General features: G+C 41.7%; 1 protein-coding gene across 1 annotated transcript; it reads left to right on the top strand.

Moving 5' to 3' along the window:
• Positions 1–1,062: 1,062 nt before the first annotated feature.
• On the top strand, positions 1,063–17,850 carry LOC112215506 (hepatocyte nuclear factor 6-like). The gene is made up of 2 exons (XM_024375011.1): positions 1,063–2,366; positions 17,558–17,850. The coding sequence occupies exons 1-2, from the start codon at positions 1,325–1,327 to the stop codon at positions 17,848–17,850; spliced, it is 1,335 nt and encodes a 444-aa protein (XP_024230779.1). The 5' UTR covers positions 1,063–1,324.
• The last annotated feature ends 1,945 nt before the right edge of the window (positions 17,851–19,795 follow it).

Below are 19,795 nucleotides of genomic sequence, written 5' to 3' on the forward strand. Positions count from 1 at the left end.
GTGAAGGAAAATTAGACTGAAAAGGAGAATATAGGTGAGGCCCCGTATAGCCTATGCCTTTAACGTCCATCAAGTGCATACACAGCGCATACAGCATAAACACATATAGCCAATACATTAATGGCTTTTATAGTTGGCTCAAATATTGGGTACATTTTAAGACAAATTAAAATATAGTTTGCTTTTTCCTAAACCATTTGGATTTATTCGTTCATGCGAACAGGTCTACCCTATTTGCTGTACATTATAGGATATACCCAAAGGAGGCACTGTATGCATATAGCACACAGTGATAGTTATTCTAGCCTAGAATTAGCCGTTTTCCTTCTTGACCCTTGAAAAAAAAGATACGATCAGTGAAAATAGGAAAGAGTAATATAGTGCATAGACATTGGGCCTCGTGATGTAGACCTAAAAACAGAAGCAAATAGGCTTATCATATGTCTTTCACACAATAAAATGCATAGCATTTTTCTATGACATTTTCCTAAATTGCATTCTGAAAATCAATCAGCATATCATATCCGGAAATAAACTATGTGTGCGTCCTCTCCTGACTGAAACTCCAAGGTGTATACCATAGCCTGTATCTTTAAGTGAGTGCATTTTAATAAATTGTTTAAAATAACAGAGCTTTTTATTTATGGCAGTAGCATGATGTTAAGCATGTCAATTAATATTTAACCATTAAGAAATCACATGTCCTGGCGCCAAGTTAAGCGACTTTATCAGGTAAAACCAAAGGCGCAAGTTTCTTATCCAGGCAGGACTCCCCAATATCTCAAGGTAAATGTTGCATGGCGATGACTTGCAGTTTTGCTCAAGATACGTGTCTGTCTTGTATCTCTTTAAATGTCTCATGTAATCTTTTTGAGAAATTCGAGGTTCAGTTTACAACATGAGCAAACATCTGTCTGACAGAGAGCTGGTGACGTCAGATAGTCTCAGACTGAGTGCTAACGCTGGAACTGTGGGCGCACACATAGACAGGCACAGTCACGTCTTAACATACGCGCGGGCACGTCATCATAGACGCTGGAATCACAGCCTTCGCTTTCTATAGTAGTGGTGCTCTACAGCGAATAAAATAGGCTACAAGCAAGGACGGACACCTATCAGAAGCGTGAGCAGCGGTTTGTGGCACAGCTCTGTCTCGGGCAACTGATCGCTTTAAATCATGCTGTATTGACTGAAGAGAGGCTAGTACAATCAATGGATTGGCTTTGAAATCGTTCACAATTTATTGGAAAGGAGTGTGTGAGACGGTGGAGAGGGAGCGCGCGAGAGAGGAGAGAGAGAGGTGGAAATAAAGATTATTTCAACGATGGAACTTACAATGGAAAACATTGGAAATCTGCACGGCGTATCTCACTCTCATCAAACGGGTGACTTAATGAACTCTCCGCACCACGCACGGCAGTCCTTGGCGTCGCATCGGAACTTGGTGTCACACGGACGTTCAGCCATGGTGTCCAGTATGGCCTCAATATTAGATGGATCTGGGGAGTATCGCACAGATCATGCATTGTCCGGTCCCTTGCACCCCGCAATGACCATGTCCTGCGACTCCGGGATGACCATGAGTAGCACTTACACTACGCTGACGCCGCTGCAGCACCTGCCTCCCATATCCACCGTCTCGGATAAATTTCACCACCATCCCCACCCGCACGCCCACCACCACCCGGCGCACCAGCGACTCGCCGCCGGCAACGTCAGTGGCAGCTTCACCCTGATGCGGGACGACAGGAGCCTTGCCTCGATGGGCAATCTCTATGGCCACTACCCTAAAGACATGTCCGGCATGTGCCAGTCGCTGTCCCCTCTCTCCAACGGCCTCGGGTCTTTGCACAACTCTCAGCAGACTCTTTGCGCTTATGGTCCTGGCGCCCACCTCTCCAACGACAAAATGCTCTCGTCCGGAGGCTTCGAGTCTCACGCAGCGATGCTGTCCCGGAGCGAGGACCACCTGAGCCGGGGATTGGGGGGGCACGGGGCCGGGATCATGTCATCCCTGAACGTTATGCCCCATCACAGCCATCCGCACTCTCAGGCTAACGGGTCCATGCTCTCTGATCGCGAGAGGCAGACGGCGGGGGGCGGGCAGGGAGGTGGTTCGGGGCAGGTGGAAGAAATAAACACCAAGGAGGTGGCACAGCGAATAACGGCGGAGCTTAAGCGCTACAGCATTCCCCAGGCCATCTTCGCACAGCGGATCTTGTGTCGGTCCCAGGGAACCCTGTCTGACCTGCTGAGGAACCCTAAACCCTGGACTAAACTCAAGTCTGGCCGGGAAACCTTCCGGAGGATGTGGAAGTGGCTGCAGGAACCCGAGTTCCAGAGAATGTCGGCGCTCAGACTAGCAGGTGAGTGAGGAGAAATGTGGATAATGTGAAGGGATCAATTAGAAGTCAATGTAGCGAGACTATCAATTGCTACTCAAACAGATTATCACTGAAACAAGTTAGTGTGGATTCTTGGAGGAGTTAACGATGGTTGTTAAATAATCATGTTGAATTGGTTGTTAGAAAAGATAAGTAAATCCAGATTGGATTGACTGCTTCATGCTCAGATAATAAAGTAGAAAGAGTAAACAAGCTAGGCTGTGCTGTGGTAGTCTACTCTGCTGGTGATATCCTAATTAGGTGTTAAACCTAAAAAGATAAATCAACTTGTTTCAAGTTTTTTGAATAGTCATGCGCTAATTTGCTGGCAACGTTATAGTAGGCCTATAGTTGTAATCAATTTTACGCACGGGCGTAATGGGGACCACACACACACACACACACACACACACACACACACACACACACACACACACACACACACACACACACACACACACACACACACATACACACACACACACACACACACAAACTCACGAGGTGTTTCGACCACAGACAAAAGGAAATCAAACAGGGAATGGCTTGAATCAAATTGATTGTGCATCTCTGTAACTGTATCATTTGGATTGATGACCCTTTGTCAAGTTTCACATATTCACTCTTCTTCTGGTGTGGAGTCGTTCCACAAACCTCGCGCTAATTATATTTATGTGTTCAAATGGACCTGGAATTCTCGTGGGCCTTCCCTTCCCCTGTCGACTCCGGGAGGCGTAAACAAGGCGCGTCTGAGGTGTGCCTAGCAGCGGAGCAGCGAGTCAGGGGAGCGTGACCTCCCGCGAATCGATACTTCGGGTCCCGGCGTCCCTTTTTAAAGTAGCCACTAATAAATGATCCATTTGGATCTGAAAGACAGCTCAAGAAACAGATGCCTCTGTCTATGATTTTTTTTTTTACATTCTGTTTAGGCTGAACTTTATTTCTCAAGTATTTAAAAATAAATTATAAAGTCATACAGGTCGAATAGCGAGTTTATGGTGAACTAGTGTAATTATGTGTAAATAAAAGTAAAATAAGAATGGAGGTGAAATAGGCCTAATTTAAGAATGATTTGTGGTCAAAGGGGACTTTTCTTGAATCTACAACATACCAACAATTATATTTAGCAGACGCTTTTATCCAAAGCGACTTACAGTCGTGGGTCCCCCGTGGGAATCAAACCCACAAACCTGGCATGGCATGCGCCATGCTCTACCAACTGAGCTACACCGGACAAAAACACCACAACCCAGGTTGAACATTGTGTTGTAGTCTATGCTGGCAATAAACATACATAGGCCTATAGTCAAACGTTTGTTTTTACAAAGGTCTATGCAATCCTAGTATATAGAATTACAAATGATTAAGGCCTACACTAGCCTGCTTAAGGATGGCAAGGCAAAAAAGCATAAGGAAATTAATTTAATAACAATTAAACCACAAAATAATCATACTTCATTTTGGAAATTCAACAGACATATACCATGTAACTGTCACATATTGCTAATCACTCAACTTCGAGACATATATTTTTGAGAGGGGATGTTCATATAAATAATTTGAAATAGGCCTGCGATTGAACTTGTCTATTTATCCATTACTTTTATATTTCACTTTGAATTCAAAAGTTGCAACAATTTATTCATATTTATTTATTCGTTCATCGGATCATTTATCCACCCACTTTGCCAGTGAGAGATAACAGTTTGAACAGTTTGAAACATTGCCCAGTATTGTACTCCAAGCCTCTACCGTGAAAACTGTGAATAGTGTTATTTTACAAGCTATAAAGCTTAGGAGCTAATTAAAGAGGATTAATTAAGGGTGGAAAGCTATATAATCAGAAGAGTTGGAAGTGAGCGCCACTTTGATGTTTCTGCAAAGCACTCCGTTAGGACATGCATGCGCTTCAAAACGTCAATCAGTACTTCTGTGTGTCGTATTTCAGTGGACAGTTCAATTAAGCAGATATAGTGGCATATTTTAGTTCCAGTCAATGCCCTATTGAAAAGCACTTCATGGAACATAAATGGTTACTTTGCACATTTAGCGGCGTTTTGGTATATAAAGAAACACTCCACAATTGTCTCTTTAAGTGCCATTGCTAAACCTAATTAAACGTAATTGGGCAGTGGGGTTTTTATATAGTCGCAACCTAGTCTCAGAGCATTTCGTTTTATTTTGTACATAAATCCGAGACACTCCATTTAGTATGATTTGTTACATGATTACATAAGGAAGATGTTTACTTAAGGCAAAAACAAAGTAGCGTGATTGGTCTGGTGAACGGGTAGGCTCATAACGCAAACTTCTAGCAACTCATAGGTTGCAAGTCTGGATCTTATTACAGACAACTTTAGCTAATTAGCCACTTTTCAACTACTTACTACTTTTTAGCTACTTTTGCAACTACTTAGCATGTTAGCTAACCCTTCCCCTAACCCTAACCTTAACCCTTTTAGCTAACCCTGCCCCTAACCCTAACGTTAACTCTTTAACTTAACTCCTAAACTTAACCCTAACCTTATCCCTAACCCCTAGCCTAGCTAACAGTTGGTAGCTAGCTAACGTTAGCCACCTAGCTAGAATTCATAACATATCATATGTTTAGAAAATGCATACATTTTTCAAATTCGTAACATATTGCACGTTTAGCAAATTCGTAACATATAATATGAATTGTAATTTGTAACATATCATACTAAATGGTTGATGGACATCCACAAACTAATACATACCATGCAAAACGTAACATATCATACTAAATGGAGTGTTTCGGATTTACATACAGAATAATACGAAATGCTCTGAGACGTGGTTGATTGTGAACTGCATGCACAATACTAGAACTATGGCACAGAACTTTCCATACTTGTGTTTCTGCATGCATAGGGTGTATATGTGCAGCATGCATGTCCGTTCGTATGCATTATTTTTTAGAATTGATTCACCTATGCTCCATTTGTTCCCCCATGGGTATTTGCCTGAACGCATTAAGGTTGACTTCGGATATTTGAGGATGATATAGGCTACATAGACATTCTTCATACTTCAATAGGCTATTTTAATCGGTATAGTGCAAGTATCATACATTATTAACAAGTATCAATCATTATAGTAGAGATATTATCGTAATTGTTATGGTTATTGTTATTATGGTCATAATTATGGCTATGATTGTTTAATAGCTGCACTCTTTGAGAGCGAACGCTGTTCCAGGAGGGTGTCACCTGGCCTTGACGTGCTGTCTGTTGTCCTGTGAGCTACCTTGTTCTGTTGTCAGTTGCTCTCTAGCAACATGGAGTTGGGGAAAATGACAAATGACTTTGGTATGGAAATGGTGGGTGCTACATTTTACTTATTGCATTTAAATTCACCATTATGCACTGTGCGCATGCGGAGTGGGAGTTGGTGGTTGTGATTCTAAAGGGGATGCTGGCGATAGGCCTACTCGGTCGGCCACATCAATCAATACATTCAAATTACTATTCCAAATTCATCACAGTCACACAAATCAATGCCGTTGCCTTGCTTAGCTAATGTGAAAACGCCAGTGGCTGCACACTCACATGACAATCCTCCCCATAAAATTAAAAATACGATGTAGTCAATTGAGGGGGGGTTCTGTCATGACAAAGATAGGCTGCGTGCCCTTTAAGCGCATACCCTAAAACGCATGGTTCATAATTGGAATGATGTGTAGTATTGTCCGCGTGAGGAGGGCAAGGTGAATCTCAGAGAAGATACAAACCTGATATGGCCTACAATTTAGGTCAACTAGTGCCTTTTAGGACAAATCATTATCTCCAAACAAGCTCACAACCTGCAGCTGTTAGAATGTTGAAGCCAATTAAACACGGAAGCGCACATATACATACTGTAGCTATGGAGTAGACAACACCTTTGATTGGGTTGAAAAAGACACGGCAAAGTGAGGGCTGAAATGCATAGATTGCATAAACGATGAAAACAATTCGTCTTTGCAGCTGTGTTGAATTCCACACTCCATCTCAATGTATTTGGTCGGGTCAATAAAGCAGTGATCGATAAGGATAGCCAGTGCATCTATCAATTATTCCGCCTCAGCACTCTCTCCCATTGGACTCTCCCAGAGCGTTGGGGGATGGCTGGGAGATTTAGGCAGGAGCTGGGAAAGGGGATGAGAGACTGGGAAAAGCCCCCATTCCACACATTGTTCTTTCTCTCTGTTGTAATCATGTTACATGTAGACTGGATGGAAAACATGCCCTCGAAACGCCATTTGGGTTACATAATCAGCTTGGATCTGTGTAAACATGTATCCATCAACGCATTGTTCCAGAATCACTCGGGAGCCATGAGGAAGACAACAGAGAGACAACCAAAATGATACGATCCTGCCAAACCTCCCATGTGGAAAGTACGACGCAATGAAATATTACGCAAGAGAATCAATCTCATTTATCCAAACATATAAAGGGGGGATATCAACATTTTATCGTTTGTAAAATGTCGATTTTGAGGATGAGTTTATGCTCTGTTCTAGTAATAGGCTATTCAATGAAAATACACGCAAATCATGGATAGGGAGAGAAAAGCTCAATAACAAACTTCATCACAGACTAGGCCTAGTCTACATGCCAATCACATCATTGGCGGTCAACCTGTCTGCTGTCCCCATACTATTACTATGGAGCAAGATTTTGGGGGGATTGCTAGGATATTCATGATAAACTAATATAAGTGAAAGGAGTCTTTTATTAATCTATCATCCAACAGTTTGTATGCACAAGTAAGCCACATGTATGCAGCCTCCATATTCCCGACGTAACGCTGCCTGTCTGGGACATAATCCAAATGTCATCACTGTACCTAAGCAACGACCAACCCTGCCTGCTCCACACAGCACTAGCATTTCTATCCACCTCCAAGTGCAGGCTACATAAATGTTTACCCCCACCTAACAAAACCATTTTCAATTGGGATCACCGCTGTCTTTGGTGCTGAAATCTTTATATGAATGGCGCTGTTGGCCTGTGTTTGAGACCATGTATTATGGCTTTAATAAGGGGCTGTACAACATGGTTGAGATATGCTACGGAGGTAGGCTAGTGTGCCAGATGAGTCAAATTAAATAAATAATGTATATATATATATATTGTTCATAGGCTAGCCTGCGTCTAGCATAAATCCTTTACCCAACACCAGTCAACACGTGATCAATAATATTACACAATTTCACAATCAGATCCGTCTCACCATCTTGTTGTAGGCTCTGTTAAGACACAAAGTCCAAAGAATAAGGTCCATATTCAATCAAATCCGGAAAACGCTTTCCCGGGATATTCGCCTCCAAAATACACATTTTCATATGGTGCACAACAAAACTAAAGGTTTCAACAAAAGAGACTGAGCATAAAATTAATCAAACGCTGTGAAGCCAGAATGTTGTTAATAATCTTCCCAGGAAATCCGGTTCCTCTTTTTGATTACATAGAACCTTTAGAAGTGATTGATTTAGGATAATCGAAAACAGGCTTTTTCATAAAGAGACGTGTTGATGCAGGCCTGCGAAATGATCGATGCGGACTTTAATAATTGATAAGCATGGGGAAGACAACGGGAGAAAATCATGCAGCTGCGGTTTCACAGACGCTCTTCGTTAAGCACAGCAATGTGTGTTGTAAATACTGGGATTCACACACGCGCGCTCGCGTACACACCACACACAGTGAAATCCTGTGGCTGTTGTGGACAATGGCCAGTACGCAGCCATTTTCTCCCGTACAATAATGAAAAGCTATATTCACATTCTTCAAATCCATTCCAAATGTTTGTCAAGGCAGCCAGATGACGAATAATGATATGTTCTGTGTTTTTCTGCCTTCGAGGAGACGAATTGAGCACTCACATACATCTCCCAATTTTTACAGTGTAGCGTGCCTGCATGTGCGTATGTGATCAGGATATAGAGTGCGCCATACATTGTTAAGTCCGATCTGATTCTGTATCGATTTCCATTCACGGGTCTCTCCTTTCCATCGCTGGAGCTGTGACATGCAGGCATACTCCCCCTTCCCCCTCCTCTCCTGTGCAATACCATTTCCCCCATTAACAGCTCACCCTTCATAACATACAACGGAATGAATAATAAACGCATGCTTTCATTGGCACGATGCAGCTACAGCATATGCTGTAAAAACTGGTATTCCGCTATGTTATGTTGATATTTCTCTAAAATTGCGAAGCAGTTAACCTATGCTGTAGATAAGGGAATAGCCTAAAATTAAATTAGCCTAATTTCGTCCCGTCAACACAGTATAACCAATAGGCCTTTGGCCAGACAGACCTACGGTGAAAATGACAATGTCTCCATTAGGTAAAGGGATCAATAACAGAAGACTGTCCCGTCACTTACACAAGCCAATGTGGGCAGTCGCTCCACTCACACTGTACAGTAGTAGCCTTTAGTATAACCTCAGAACCTCACTGTCTCTTTTCCATATTTTCATCACATATGCACACACAAAAGAGAGATAATACACACGGGGGCATTGTAATTATAAATGCAGCCCATAGTTCTAACCCGTTTGCATCAATAGGCTTACAGTCTAGAATACCGTCTATTCTATTTTAGATGATCAATTCCTACGCTTTTCTGTCGCCCACTCTCCAAACCGGATCAATAGGAGAGAATGACCTTTAAATCAAATTGCTAGGAGAATGAACTGTGCGCATGAGGTTAGCATCAAAGGGTTAAATGGCATTGCGTCACTGATTTCAAATATCAAACAGTAAAGGAAGCCATTTTCTGAAGCCATCCTATAGGATCATTGTTGTAAAATCACAGCAACATTTCTCTGCCAGATAATATAATAATTATTTTGTTTACATTATATGTATTATTAGACACATGAAATGCAAAATCAATGTCAATAAGTTTAAGCTTATGTTGTCATATTTGGCACCGTAAAAACAAAGGCATCTTGTATTGGGTCGATTTCCAGAAATATTTTGGTGGCGTGGAATCAGAGTATACGAGACCACATTATCCCTAGCCAACCTATAAGCGTTACTTGGTTGTTTGAAGCCTAACTGCGCCCCCCACACACACACACGCACGCGCGCACACACACACACACACACACACACACACACATCATCATCAAGCCTTGGTTATTTGAATCAGCTGTGTAGTGCTAGGGCAAAAAACTACAAACAAAACACTAGGACCGAGTTTGGGAAACCCTGCAATACAGCACTTCCCGTGCGCCCTGCGTAACCGGTTGTAAATCTCTGAGCAGTGGTGTTGAAATGCCGACTGTCTCTCCGGTTAGAAGTGGCCGCTTATCTGACAAGTCATCGCTTATTCAATGTCCGATAACGGCTTGTGTAATGCCCGATCTAAGGCGAATACTGCAACGTTCGAAGAACAAAGTACACATTGTCCACCCAATTCTTAAAGAGAGAAAAGGCACACATCCCCATTTAGGCCTTGAACGAATAGGCTAATAGTAGCATTAGCCAATAGTCAACTAATTAGCTGGCAGTGATAATTGAATGGCAACATGCAATGACAACAGCCTCATCCATAGGCCTACACTGAATTCATAATCGTAGTTCGTGATTTGATAAACACAACCATGCTTGCGTGCAGGTTCGGTTGTAGACTAAAAGTCTAAACACATTCTAAGGAAGTAAAAAACGTTTTTTAAACTGTGATTAAAAATGACTTCAGAAACGGGTCTCATTATAGGCCCATAATAACATAAAACGTGTTCGGGCACCGACATCAAATAGATAAATAAGTAGTCGAGGGCCTTAAAGTTGAGCCACAAATTTCACATGTTGCATGTTGATTTTTTGCACACAATAACACACCGTTTGCCTACATTTTACAGTGGTAATAGTTCCAAAAATAGGATTGGAGACTATCTCGGATTTTACCACTCTTTATTTCACATCAGCTAAATATTTTCCAACACTGAAACTTTCATTTAACTCAGAGTTGAATAGAAGACAAGTAATTCCGAAGAGCATCCCAGCCTGACTCTTACATTGAAAACTGAAAAACTTTGAAAACTGAAAAATAATATTTTACATTACAGAAATATTATTGAATAGACAGTTAATCCTACCCTGAGAGCCGAGCCTGCATGCGCTCAAATACACCACATGCAACCAGGGTCGATCACACAGTAAAACCGCAGTCATACACACGACACACCCCACGCCGTACCCACAGATGCAACCCGAAACTCCAGTTGGGCAAACACACACAAATCAACAAAGAAACAAAACGACCGTGAAATCAATTAATTAATTAATCAATGTTATATTACATGCTATTTAAACACACGGAGTGGTTTCTAACATAAGAATTTTAATTTAAGTTTGAATATCTATTCAGCCAAGGCATTCAGCCAGGCCATCATTTTTCGGCCTATGTTTAAAGGCCTAAGGCCCATTCTGAGAGGGCATCTTTAGACCCCCCTATATCAAATCAAATCAAATCAAATCAAATTTTATTTGTCACATACACATGGTTAGCAGATGTTAATGCGAGTGTAGCGAAATGCTTGTGCTTCTAGTTCCGACAATGCAGTAATAACGAACAAATAATCTAACTAACAATTCCCAAAAAATTAGTTAGTCCACTATTGGCTAAAGATTAAACATGTTGTAGCTTCAAGAAGATATACAAATACATCATTACATCACATATTCATATCACATTTATTGATTCAATATCAAAATCAACACATTTAATCTTTGTGTGTGTTTGTGTGTGTGTGTGTGTGTGTGTGTGTGTGTGTGTGTGTGTGTGTGTGTGTGTGTGTGTGTGTGTGTGTGTGTGTGTGTGTGTGTGTGTGTGTGTGTGACAATTGCATTAACCCAACACGCACCCAAAGATACTATGACAAACTTCAAGCCCAACCCTTTTTACATGCTGCACTTTTGTTCGATAAAACTAGTTATTTATTTGATAAAATATTGGATTAATTTAATTTCCTCTGACTTGGTTATTACATTTGTTATTATTATTATTAGTAGTAGTATTATTATTTAATGTATTATTTAATTATACTATGATTATGGTTTTATTTCCTAATATTTAGCCATATTTTCAAACATTTGAGCTGCCTCGTTGATTGAATAACATTTTTTATACAAGTACTCATCTGCACTTTCTTTTCAGCTGACAACGGCAGAATTACATTCATCAAGATTGACCTTTGAGACGATTTGCAGGCTGCTTCACTGATAACATTTTTGGGCCGTCCCAAAAAATCACCGAAAAGAAGAAAAACACAAAATGTGTGACGAAAAGTTTTTAAACTTAAGGTTTGACTTGGTAAATAGAGTTAGGACTAGAGGCCATATGTTTTATGGTGCCAGAGAGCAAATTAACCAGTTCTGAGCATGCCAAGAACAGTAGGCTATGCTTAAAGAAACAAACATCACAGTTGCGCTATGCGTTTTAACAGGAGCCCCTCACAATGTTGACAATGGCCTTCTGTCTGCACAGTGATATTGCTGGCCACAAAGGTCACTCAAAAAAGATATTCACGAATCTGTGATCTGTTGTGGCCAGTCATCCATAATGCCAATTAAATTACTCAGCCTTTTTTATTTGTCTTTACATTTGACCTTTGATGTAGGCGAATTCTTAATTTTATTTCAAAAGGTAATACAACAATCCCCAATCCCCAATAAAGGCTCTGGTACGGGGTATTGCAGTTTTTCATTGTAGACCAATATCGTTTGATGATGCTAAACTTGTTGCTATAAAACAACTTAACAATAGAATAGGCTTTATGCAAACATTGGCAGAAATACGATCACACAAAAAAAGACTGCCTACCTTCACAATATCAACATAATATGTCTGCAATTAAATCATGGAGGCCGATGAAGTTATGCTTTAATAATCTCTATTTCAGGTAACTAAAAGTAACAGCCCATAATAACGATTTAAAATTAGTCAGTCGTTGCTGATGATGGTGTGCATCTTGTATGTCCACCTCAGACATTGACCCAATGACTTGTTAGAAGCCAGCTATTAATAGTAAGTAATTATGAATAAGAGTCCATGGTTGACATAGTGACTGTTTCTCGCCTGCAGTAGCCCGGCCTCAGCGGGAGAGAGTCGCACCGCACCCAATTTCAGATCAGCCCCATTCAAGCCATCGATCCCAGGCAGAACGGTTGGCTGCACGGTGCGGTTAGTTATCGATTCCCCCACCATACCCCCCTCACTTCAAATCCGATAGAGCACACACCTCTAGCCAGGCTGCAGAGGCAGTTTTCACACGCTCACATATTTATTTAAATACCATTTTGAATCTGGAAGTATGCGTGGGCAGGCTTTTACCGAAATTGGGGATTAGTAACTCAAGTATAATAATTCAATGAGACACAATTAAGCAAATTTGTATTATGATCAGGCCATATATTAAATACATTCACAATTGATTTACCACGTATCCCATGGGCCTATTGTTATCAAACGATGTATTTACTGATGATGTGGTGGGCCTACATTCAACAAATGCGTCCAACTGAGAGATACACCTGTTGTTATTGTGGGTTTGCTCTCACAGGCACCGCAGACCTCTTGATGTAAAAAAGATGATAGTTATTATTATGTAAATAATAGATCGAGTCGATCTCAGCGAAGTTAGTCAATGTTAACGTTACCCCACTCTTACAAACATGTTGCACTGGACCTGTAGTGCTGTTTTACATGAACTTCTCAGACCAAAATTATATGTCGGCTATTGCCTTTCTTAATCAGGGAAACACCAAAATGACAGAGTACATTATATAAAGTAGCGAGGTGTCTCTAAATTATAAATATGTTTAATCATAAAACAAAAGTTGAATTTATATCACTAATCTTTAGATGGGCACTCCTAAATTTCCTCAGCAGCCTGACTGTTTACTTAGCAATGCCACCATATTTCATTTTGCAACTTTCACTGACATTTGTTGCCAATTAAGTATGATATGCCATGTCAATACATGTAAGCATGAGGTCTACAACATTTTCCAAGTCACGCATTTTGTCACAGTTGACTTCAGTTAAACATTACTTGTAAGTATAAATTCATGTTTCCATCGATAATCTGAGCACTTGAGCACTGTTTCTAATGGCATTTAGCAGCTGTCAGCTCACACAATGAGCTGACTATATAGTCATTATGGTATTATTTTGATATTATATCATATCAGGTTCTCGACCTGCATAGGTAAATACAGGGTATTTATCTAAAGGTGATTAAGAAGGTACTCGCTTCACTTTTAATTAAAGAACAAACATCTAATGACAACATTTGATTGGTGAATTTTGCACACAGAGAAATCTCTTTGATGATCTCAGATATAATGGAAGCCTAATGACTGGTAAAATATAAAGTATCTCTTCAACAAATAACAAAAAAGCGTAAGTCAAATGAAAATGTAGGCTTCCAGTGAATTTATTCTGAACTGCAGTTAGAACCATTCTTCTTCCTAACAAGAGATTTGAGCAGGTTGACTTTCAAAGTGGTCCTGAGTGAGTGTTATTGAAGCTGTGGGGGAATGCCTTGCAGCGGAGCAGTGTGCAAGGTAAACAAACAAATTGTATCAAGTTATCAGTATATTAGTACCAACTCTGCCTTATTACATTAAGGAGTATTGAGTTGTAAGTTTGCATTGGGAAACCTTGGCACTGCCCTGCGGTCTGAATGGAATAAATACTGTACAAACTAGCGTTTAAAGTGCAGCCCAGTCGATAAATAGCCTACCAATATTTGTGCAACACAAGTCAAAACAAAATCCATGGATTTAAAATACTGTACGCCCCATTTTACAGCACTACCCAAGGTCTGGAGAAAAGGTGCATCCGATTCTGTGGCATCTAGAATCCTGCAGGGGGAAATAATTGAGTTTTAGATAACACACTGATACATGCGAACTGGCAGAGCCTATAAGGTAGAGAGAGAAGTGCCTGGGGTTCTTTTCTGTAATGGCAATGGAAGCAGAACTTGAAGTTGACTTTATCGTGTGCATAAACATGTTCAACCGTAGCCAGTAAAAACAAATACTGGGAGATTCATTACAACAGTGGTCCATGGCTAGATCAACCAATAGGCTACACTTTAACAGTACGCCTACATGAATCTGTGTTTTACATTTAGGAGTGTTGTCATTAAATATGTAGCCATGGCTATTAGACATTAGTAACATTTTGGACTAGCTGATCAAAGACCTATGGGCTATTCATTCTGCAGTGCTAATAACCAAAACACATCACAACGTTACGTTCATTACATAGATCCAGTATGATTTCAATGTCTAGAGATAAACATATATTTTATTTTGACATCGTAGGCTGTTGTTTTTCTCGAACAAATATAACCGCAGCACAAAATTGACAAAAAGAGTGGCATTTGGATAACCCAGGCAGGAACTGACTGTTGAAGCGAAGTCCTTGGAATAACAGGCTTGGTAGGCTAGTCGCCTTTATGAGTGAAATTAATTGGTGCTAACGGTTTATGAGGACCATTGCTCCCACAAAATTTGAGCAAATAAAACCTACAACTGACCAATTCGAGAAGCATCTCTCGAAACTAATGAATCTTTTTCCTTCCCATTCTCCCTCCGAGGCATAATTAATTGGACGAACTGAATTTCACACACGAATTACTCACGAATCTATCGACCGATATTGAACGCCCAGGGCCTTTCTCGTAACCTTTTTTTGGTGCGTTGCAATGCTACGAATATTAACGACCAGAGAAAGAGAAAGTTATAAAATAACTTAAAACTTTATATTTACTCCCGTTTTAGATTTAGGTTCAATACAAATGTGTTGAAGTCATGATCTGCCCGTGCATTGTGAGATTGTTTTGAGTGACCATGACAAAATCCAACAGCCATTGGACTATATTATGGTAAACCCTACACCGACCCAAATGTATTGATTGGTAATGATGATGATTAATTGAGTAGTGTATACTCTGTAATGTTTGTAAATTAGTTGCTTATATAACACAACGTCCCCCTAACCTTATACACATGCCAAACCGTAGGCTATAATATCCAATGCAATTCTCAGGTTTGTAACTGAAAGATATTGAAAATAAATAAATCATGTCTATCAATGTATAAGGTTTCCACTGATGCCACAGTTTGAAGTAGCGAACGGTATAATAATTGCCATGGTGTGGGGTTGTAGTCTGGGCAGAGTAGGCCATCGTGAAAGCAGGAAATAAAAGCCAAATACATTTGTATTTTCAGTCCAATATGGGTTGTGTTTCGTGCATGAGTTTATGTGAGTTTATGTCAGTCTCTGTGCTCTGTGTCTTCTGTAGCTCGAAAAGCTGCAATGATCGATTTTCTTCTTTTCTACAGCGTGATTCAGTAATCAGGGCCCCCTTCCTCACCGATCGATCACTATTGATTTGCCTACTAAATCCAGCGCCTGTAGCAAGACAGCCCAGTATGGCGCCCCGTACGGCCAGGGCACAGCGCGAGTGACACCTACTGACTAAGAGACGATAAAACAACAGGGTCAAAAGTCTCCCACAGAGCTCTGTGAACAACTCAAACATAATGGGATGAAGGGGATGGATGGAGAGAGGGATACGAATGGATAGCTGTGTTAATAATCATACAATACACACATAACTAGGATATTGCATCTGTCATCATCTGTTGCCCAAGAAAACTACAATGATGATATATCCACTATAGACCATATGAAACTATCATCATCATCATCATCATCATCATCATCACCACCACCAGTCTGTCTATAGAGCAGACACAGTGTATAGTGTATGATTGTGCTTAGGAGAGGTCTGGAGTAGTCTTGATGTGAAATACAAATATGATAGTTGTGCTCATGTGGAGGTTAGGCCACTGTAGTAAACATATTTGACTGCAATGGTTGATCAATGGGCTCTGTTCCACTGTAATTAGACACACAGCACCACAGCTTGGCTCCAGCAATTTCAGCACACACACACACACACACACACACACACACACACACACACACACACACACACACACACACACACACACACACACACGCTGCTGCACATGCAGACAGACAGACAGACAGACAGACAGACAGACAGACACACACACACACACACACACACACACACACACACACACACACACACACACACACACACACACACACACACACACACACACACACACACCAGAGAGAGTGTGAAAGAATGAAGGAATAAAGTAAGATTGGAGTGAAAAAAGAGAGGCGACAACAGGTGACAAAACTGACTATATCTAAACCTGTCTCCTCATGTTTTCACTGTTCATATTACCTTTATACACAGTTAATACTAGTTCCAGTACATATGGTAAGCAGTATATGTTTCTATTTGGTGCTTCTAAGTACTACTAGAGGTTTTCTTTTCAAATTGCTCCCCATAGAAGTCAGTGCACACTCAACACTCCAGTTTGTGTTGGAGGCAGTTATAAATACAATCTCAGAGCTCAATGGATAGGGCTCCAGTGGCTCTGTTTGAAGTAGCAGACTGCAGACCTGCTGGAGGGGATTCTGACCTCAGTCCCTGTAGAGAACCCCCCAATTCCTACAGCAATGTGGGTCAATATCTCCCTCTCCACCACTCCTTTTCTCTCATACACACATGCACACACACTGATCTCTGTTTCGCTCTCGTCTCTCTCACTCGCTCTCTCTCTCGCACGCACGCGTACGCTCACACACAAACGCTTACTATTGTGCAACAGTCACTCAGTCTCCCATTGCGACCCAAACTGCATTAATATTGAATCTAACAGCAGTGTCTCCACCAGGCAGCCAGAGCAGCTCACCGCAGGCTAGCTCCGTCTGCACTCTGCAGGACGGAAGGAATATTCCCAACGGGCACAAGGGATGGATTAGCTTTAAATCAAGTTTAATACATGGCAATATACGCAAGCTCAATATATTTTGCTGCTGTATAAACCAGTTTTTACATCTTTAAGTACTGGCTAATGACTCATTTCCTACATCTTCCCTTAATTCTCCCTCTGCATTTCTCACCTTTTTACTATCACTGAAGTACTCATAATCACACAGTATTGCAGTACTATAACTGTAACACTGCATTTATGCTATGTTGTTCTCTCCCCCTTTGTCTCCCCAACCCCACCCATATCACCCCTCACAGCCTGCAAGCGCAAGGAGCAGGAGCATCACAAAGACCGCAACATGGTGCCCAAAAAGCAGCGGCTGGTCTTCACGGACCTGCAGCGCCGCACACTCATCGCCATCTTCAAGGAGAACAAGCGCCCGTCCAAGGAGATGCAGATCACCATCTCCCAGCAGCTGGGCCTGGAGCTCAACACTGTCAGCAACTTCTTCATGAATGCCCGGCGCCGCTGCGTGGACCGCTGGCACGACGAGCACAGCACCAGCCCCGGCCAGCCGGGCACCTCGGCCACCACTTTCTCCAAGGCCTGAGACGCCCGGAGGGAGCCACGGGGTGGCATTGGGATGGGGAGGTGGTACCTCCTGTATCCCACTTCATTCCCAATAACCATGTTGATGCCTCCTCATTCGTGCCATGCAACCACGTCTTGGTCAGTCGTAACTGTAACCACCACGATCCTGAACATCTCACCACTGGACTTTTATGAAGCAAGTGAAATGCAAAGGTAACATGTAGTCAGGTCCACACAAGGACAATCATTTGTTTTTCGATTGAATCAGCTTTCTGTTGATGGGTTCAGTCCATTTACACTACAGACACAATGATATGTTGCTTTGTTTAAACAATCTCAAAATCAAGCCTCTGCCAGCCTCCCTATCCAGGTAGTTGGTACTGAATCCCTCCCAACACTCCCCTTTGTGTCTGCTACTCTGAGTCTCTCCTCACATCTCTTATTTCTCCACAAAGCAAAAAGGACAGAAGAACGGCAATAAACATGACAGCACACAGCCCTGTGATCCTACCCAGTTCTGTGCACAAGGCCATCCCGGAAAAAACAACACAACCCCGTTGAAAAAACAAAAGCTCAACCTCTCATTTCCTCTCCTCCCTCTATCCACTCCTTCTTCGCCAAAGGTATTCCCTAATGGCCAGCCATTTCAGCGAGCCACTCGAATCATACTCTGGCAAACTAATGAATCGAAAAATGAATCGATGCAGACAGGGAGAGGGAACGGGGCTTTGACCCTTCTTGAAGGTGAAACAGAAGACGCTTGGCAATAAAGATACTCAGATCTGCCCGGCTGCCTAGGTCTATATTGTTGCACAGATGTTGGAGGCCTGCAGGGAGACTTTCGTTGCTTGGGAGAAGCAGAAGTGTCTGTCGGGGAGGTGAGGGAGCGATACGCCTGGACATGCTCTTTGTTCAGGAGGGAGCTGCTTTTCACTGATCAATACAGAAACCAAGCGACAACACGGCCAGGCAGGCGACAAGCGAACAGCATTATAGCTGCTGTATAGAATGTAAGAAGAGCACATGGAACCCAGTGGAGGTGGCGACACAATGGCCTAACAGCTGCCCAGTCTGCTCTGCACATAAGGTGCCCTAGTGCCCCCTGCTGGTTATAAGAGTAAGCTGCAGCCAGCAGTCCTCTAGGAAAGGCCTTATGTGTGTTCCAGGGCTGGGGAGAGAGAGGCCATGGCACATGTTCAGGCCCTCGCAGATCTCTGAAGGCAGATCAATAGTGAGCCATTATCCTATTGTTGTTCCTCATCCAACGAGGACTGGTGAAGTAGGAGGAGGGGGATGGTTCAAGAAGCGCCCACTACCCTGGAAAATAGAAGTCAGGTTTTTAGCAAACACTCCAAATACGTTACCTTGATGATACTCATCAAGCAAATAGATGGCCTTGTGTCACAACCCATACGCTAGGGTATTGAAAGATACACACAGAAACACCTACAGCTGATATAGAGATATGTCTCAGTTTCATTTAGTGGACAGAGGGGTAATGATGGATCCAGAAACATTTGAGGTGCTACAGAGATTTAGCTTAACATCATCATTTATGCAAAAATGGTGAGGAGGTTTCCTGTTTTGAAACATCTCAAATTACACACAGTTTAGATGCATTATCTGTCTGTTACCAAAAATAATGATCAGCAGATTTGGAAAAGAGCAAATTTCCCTCTGGATATTCCCACACAATGGTTATTATCTGTGGCTAGCCATCACACACTACAGTCACAAATGCTACAAGAACTAGTGCCAATGCTAACTGCCTTAATGATAATCAGAGAATATGGTACTGCATTCACACACAGCTACAGCGTACCCTACTCATAATGATGGGCAGTACGTACCATAGCAACCAACAATCAACTTTTAAGTGAATTAGAATCTACTTTTTTAGAAAACGAAAAGTTAACCAGATTTTAAGGCATACAATACCAAACCTCAAAACCACAAAGATACCA

This window comes from Oncorhynchus tshawytscha, linkage group LG01 (genome assembly GCF_018296145.1).
Source record: "Oncorhynchus tshawytscha isolate Ot180627B linkage group LG01, Otsh_v2.0, whole genome shotgun sequence".
In the NCBI taxonomy this organism is placed as follows: domain Eukaryota; kingdom Metazoa; phylum Chordata; class Actinopteri; order Salmoniformes; family Salmonidae; genus Oncorhynchus; species Oncorhynchus tshawytscha.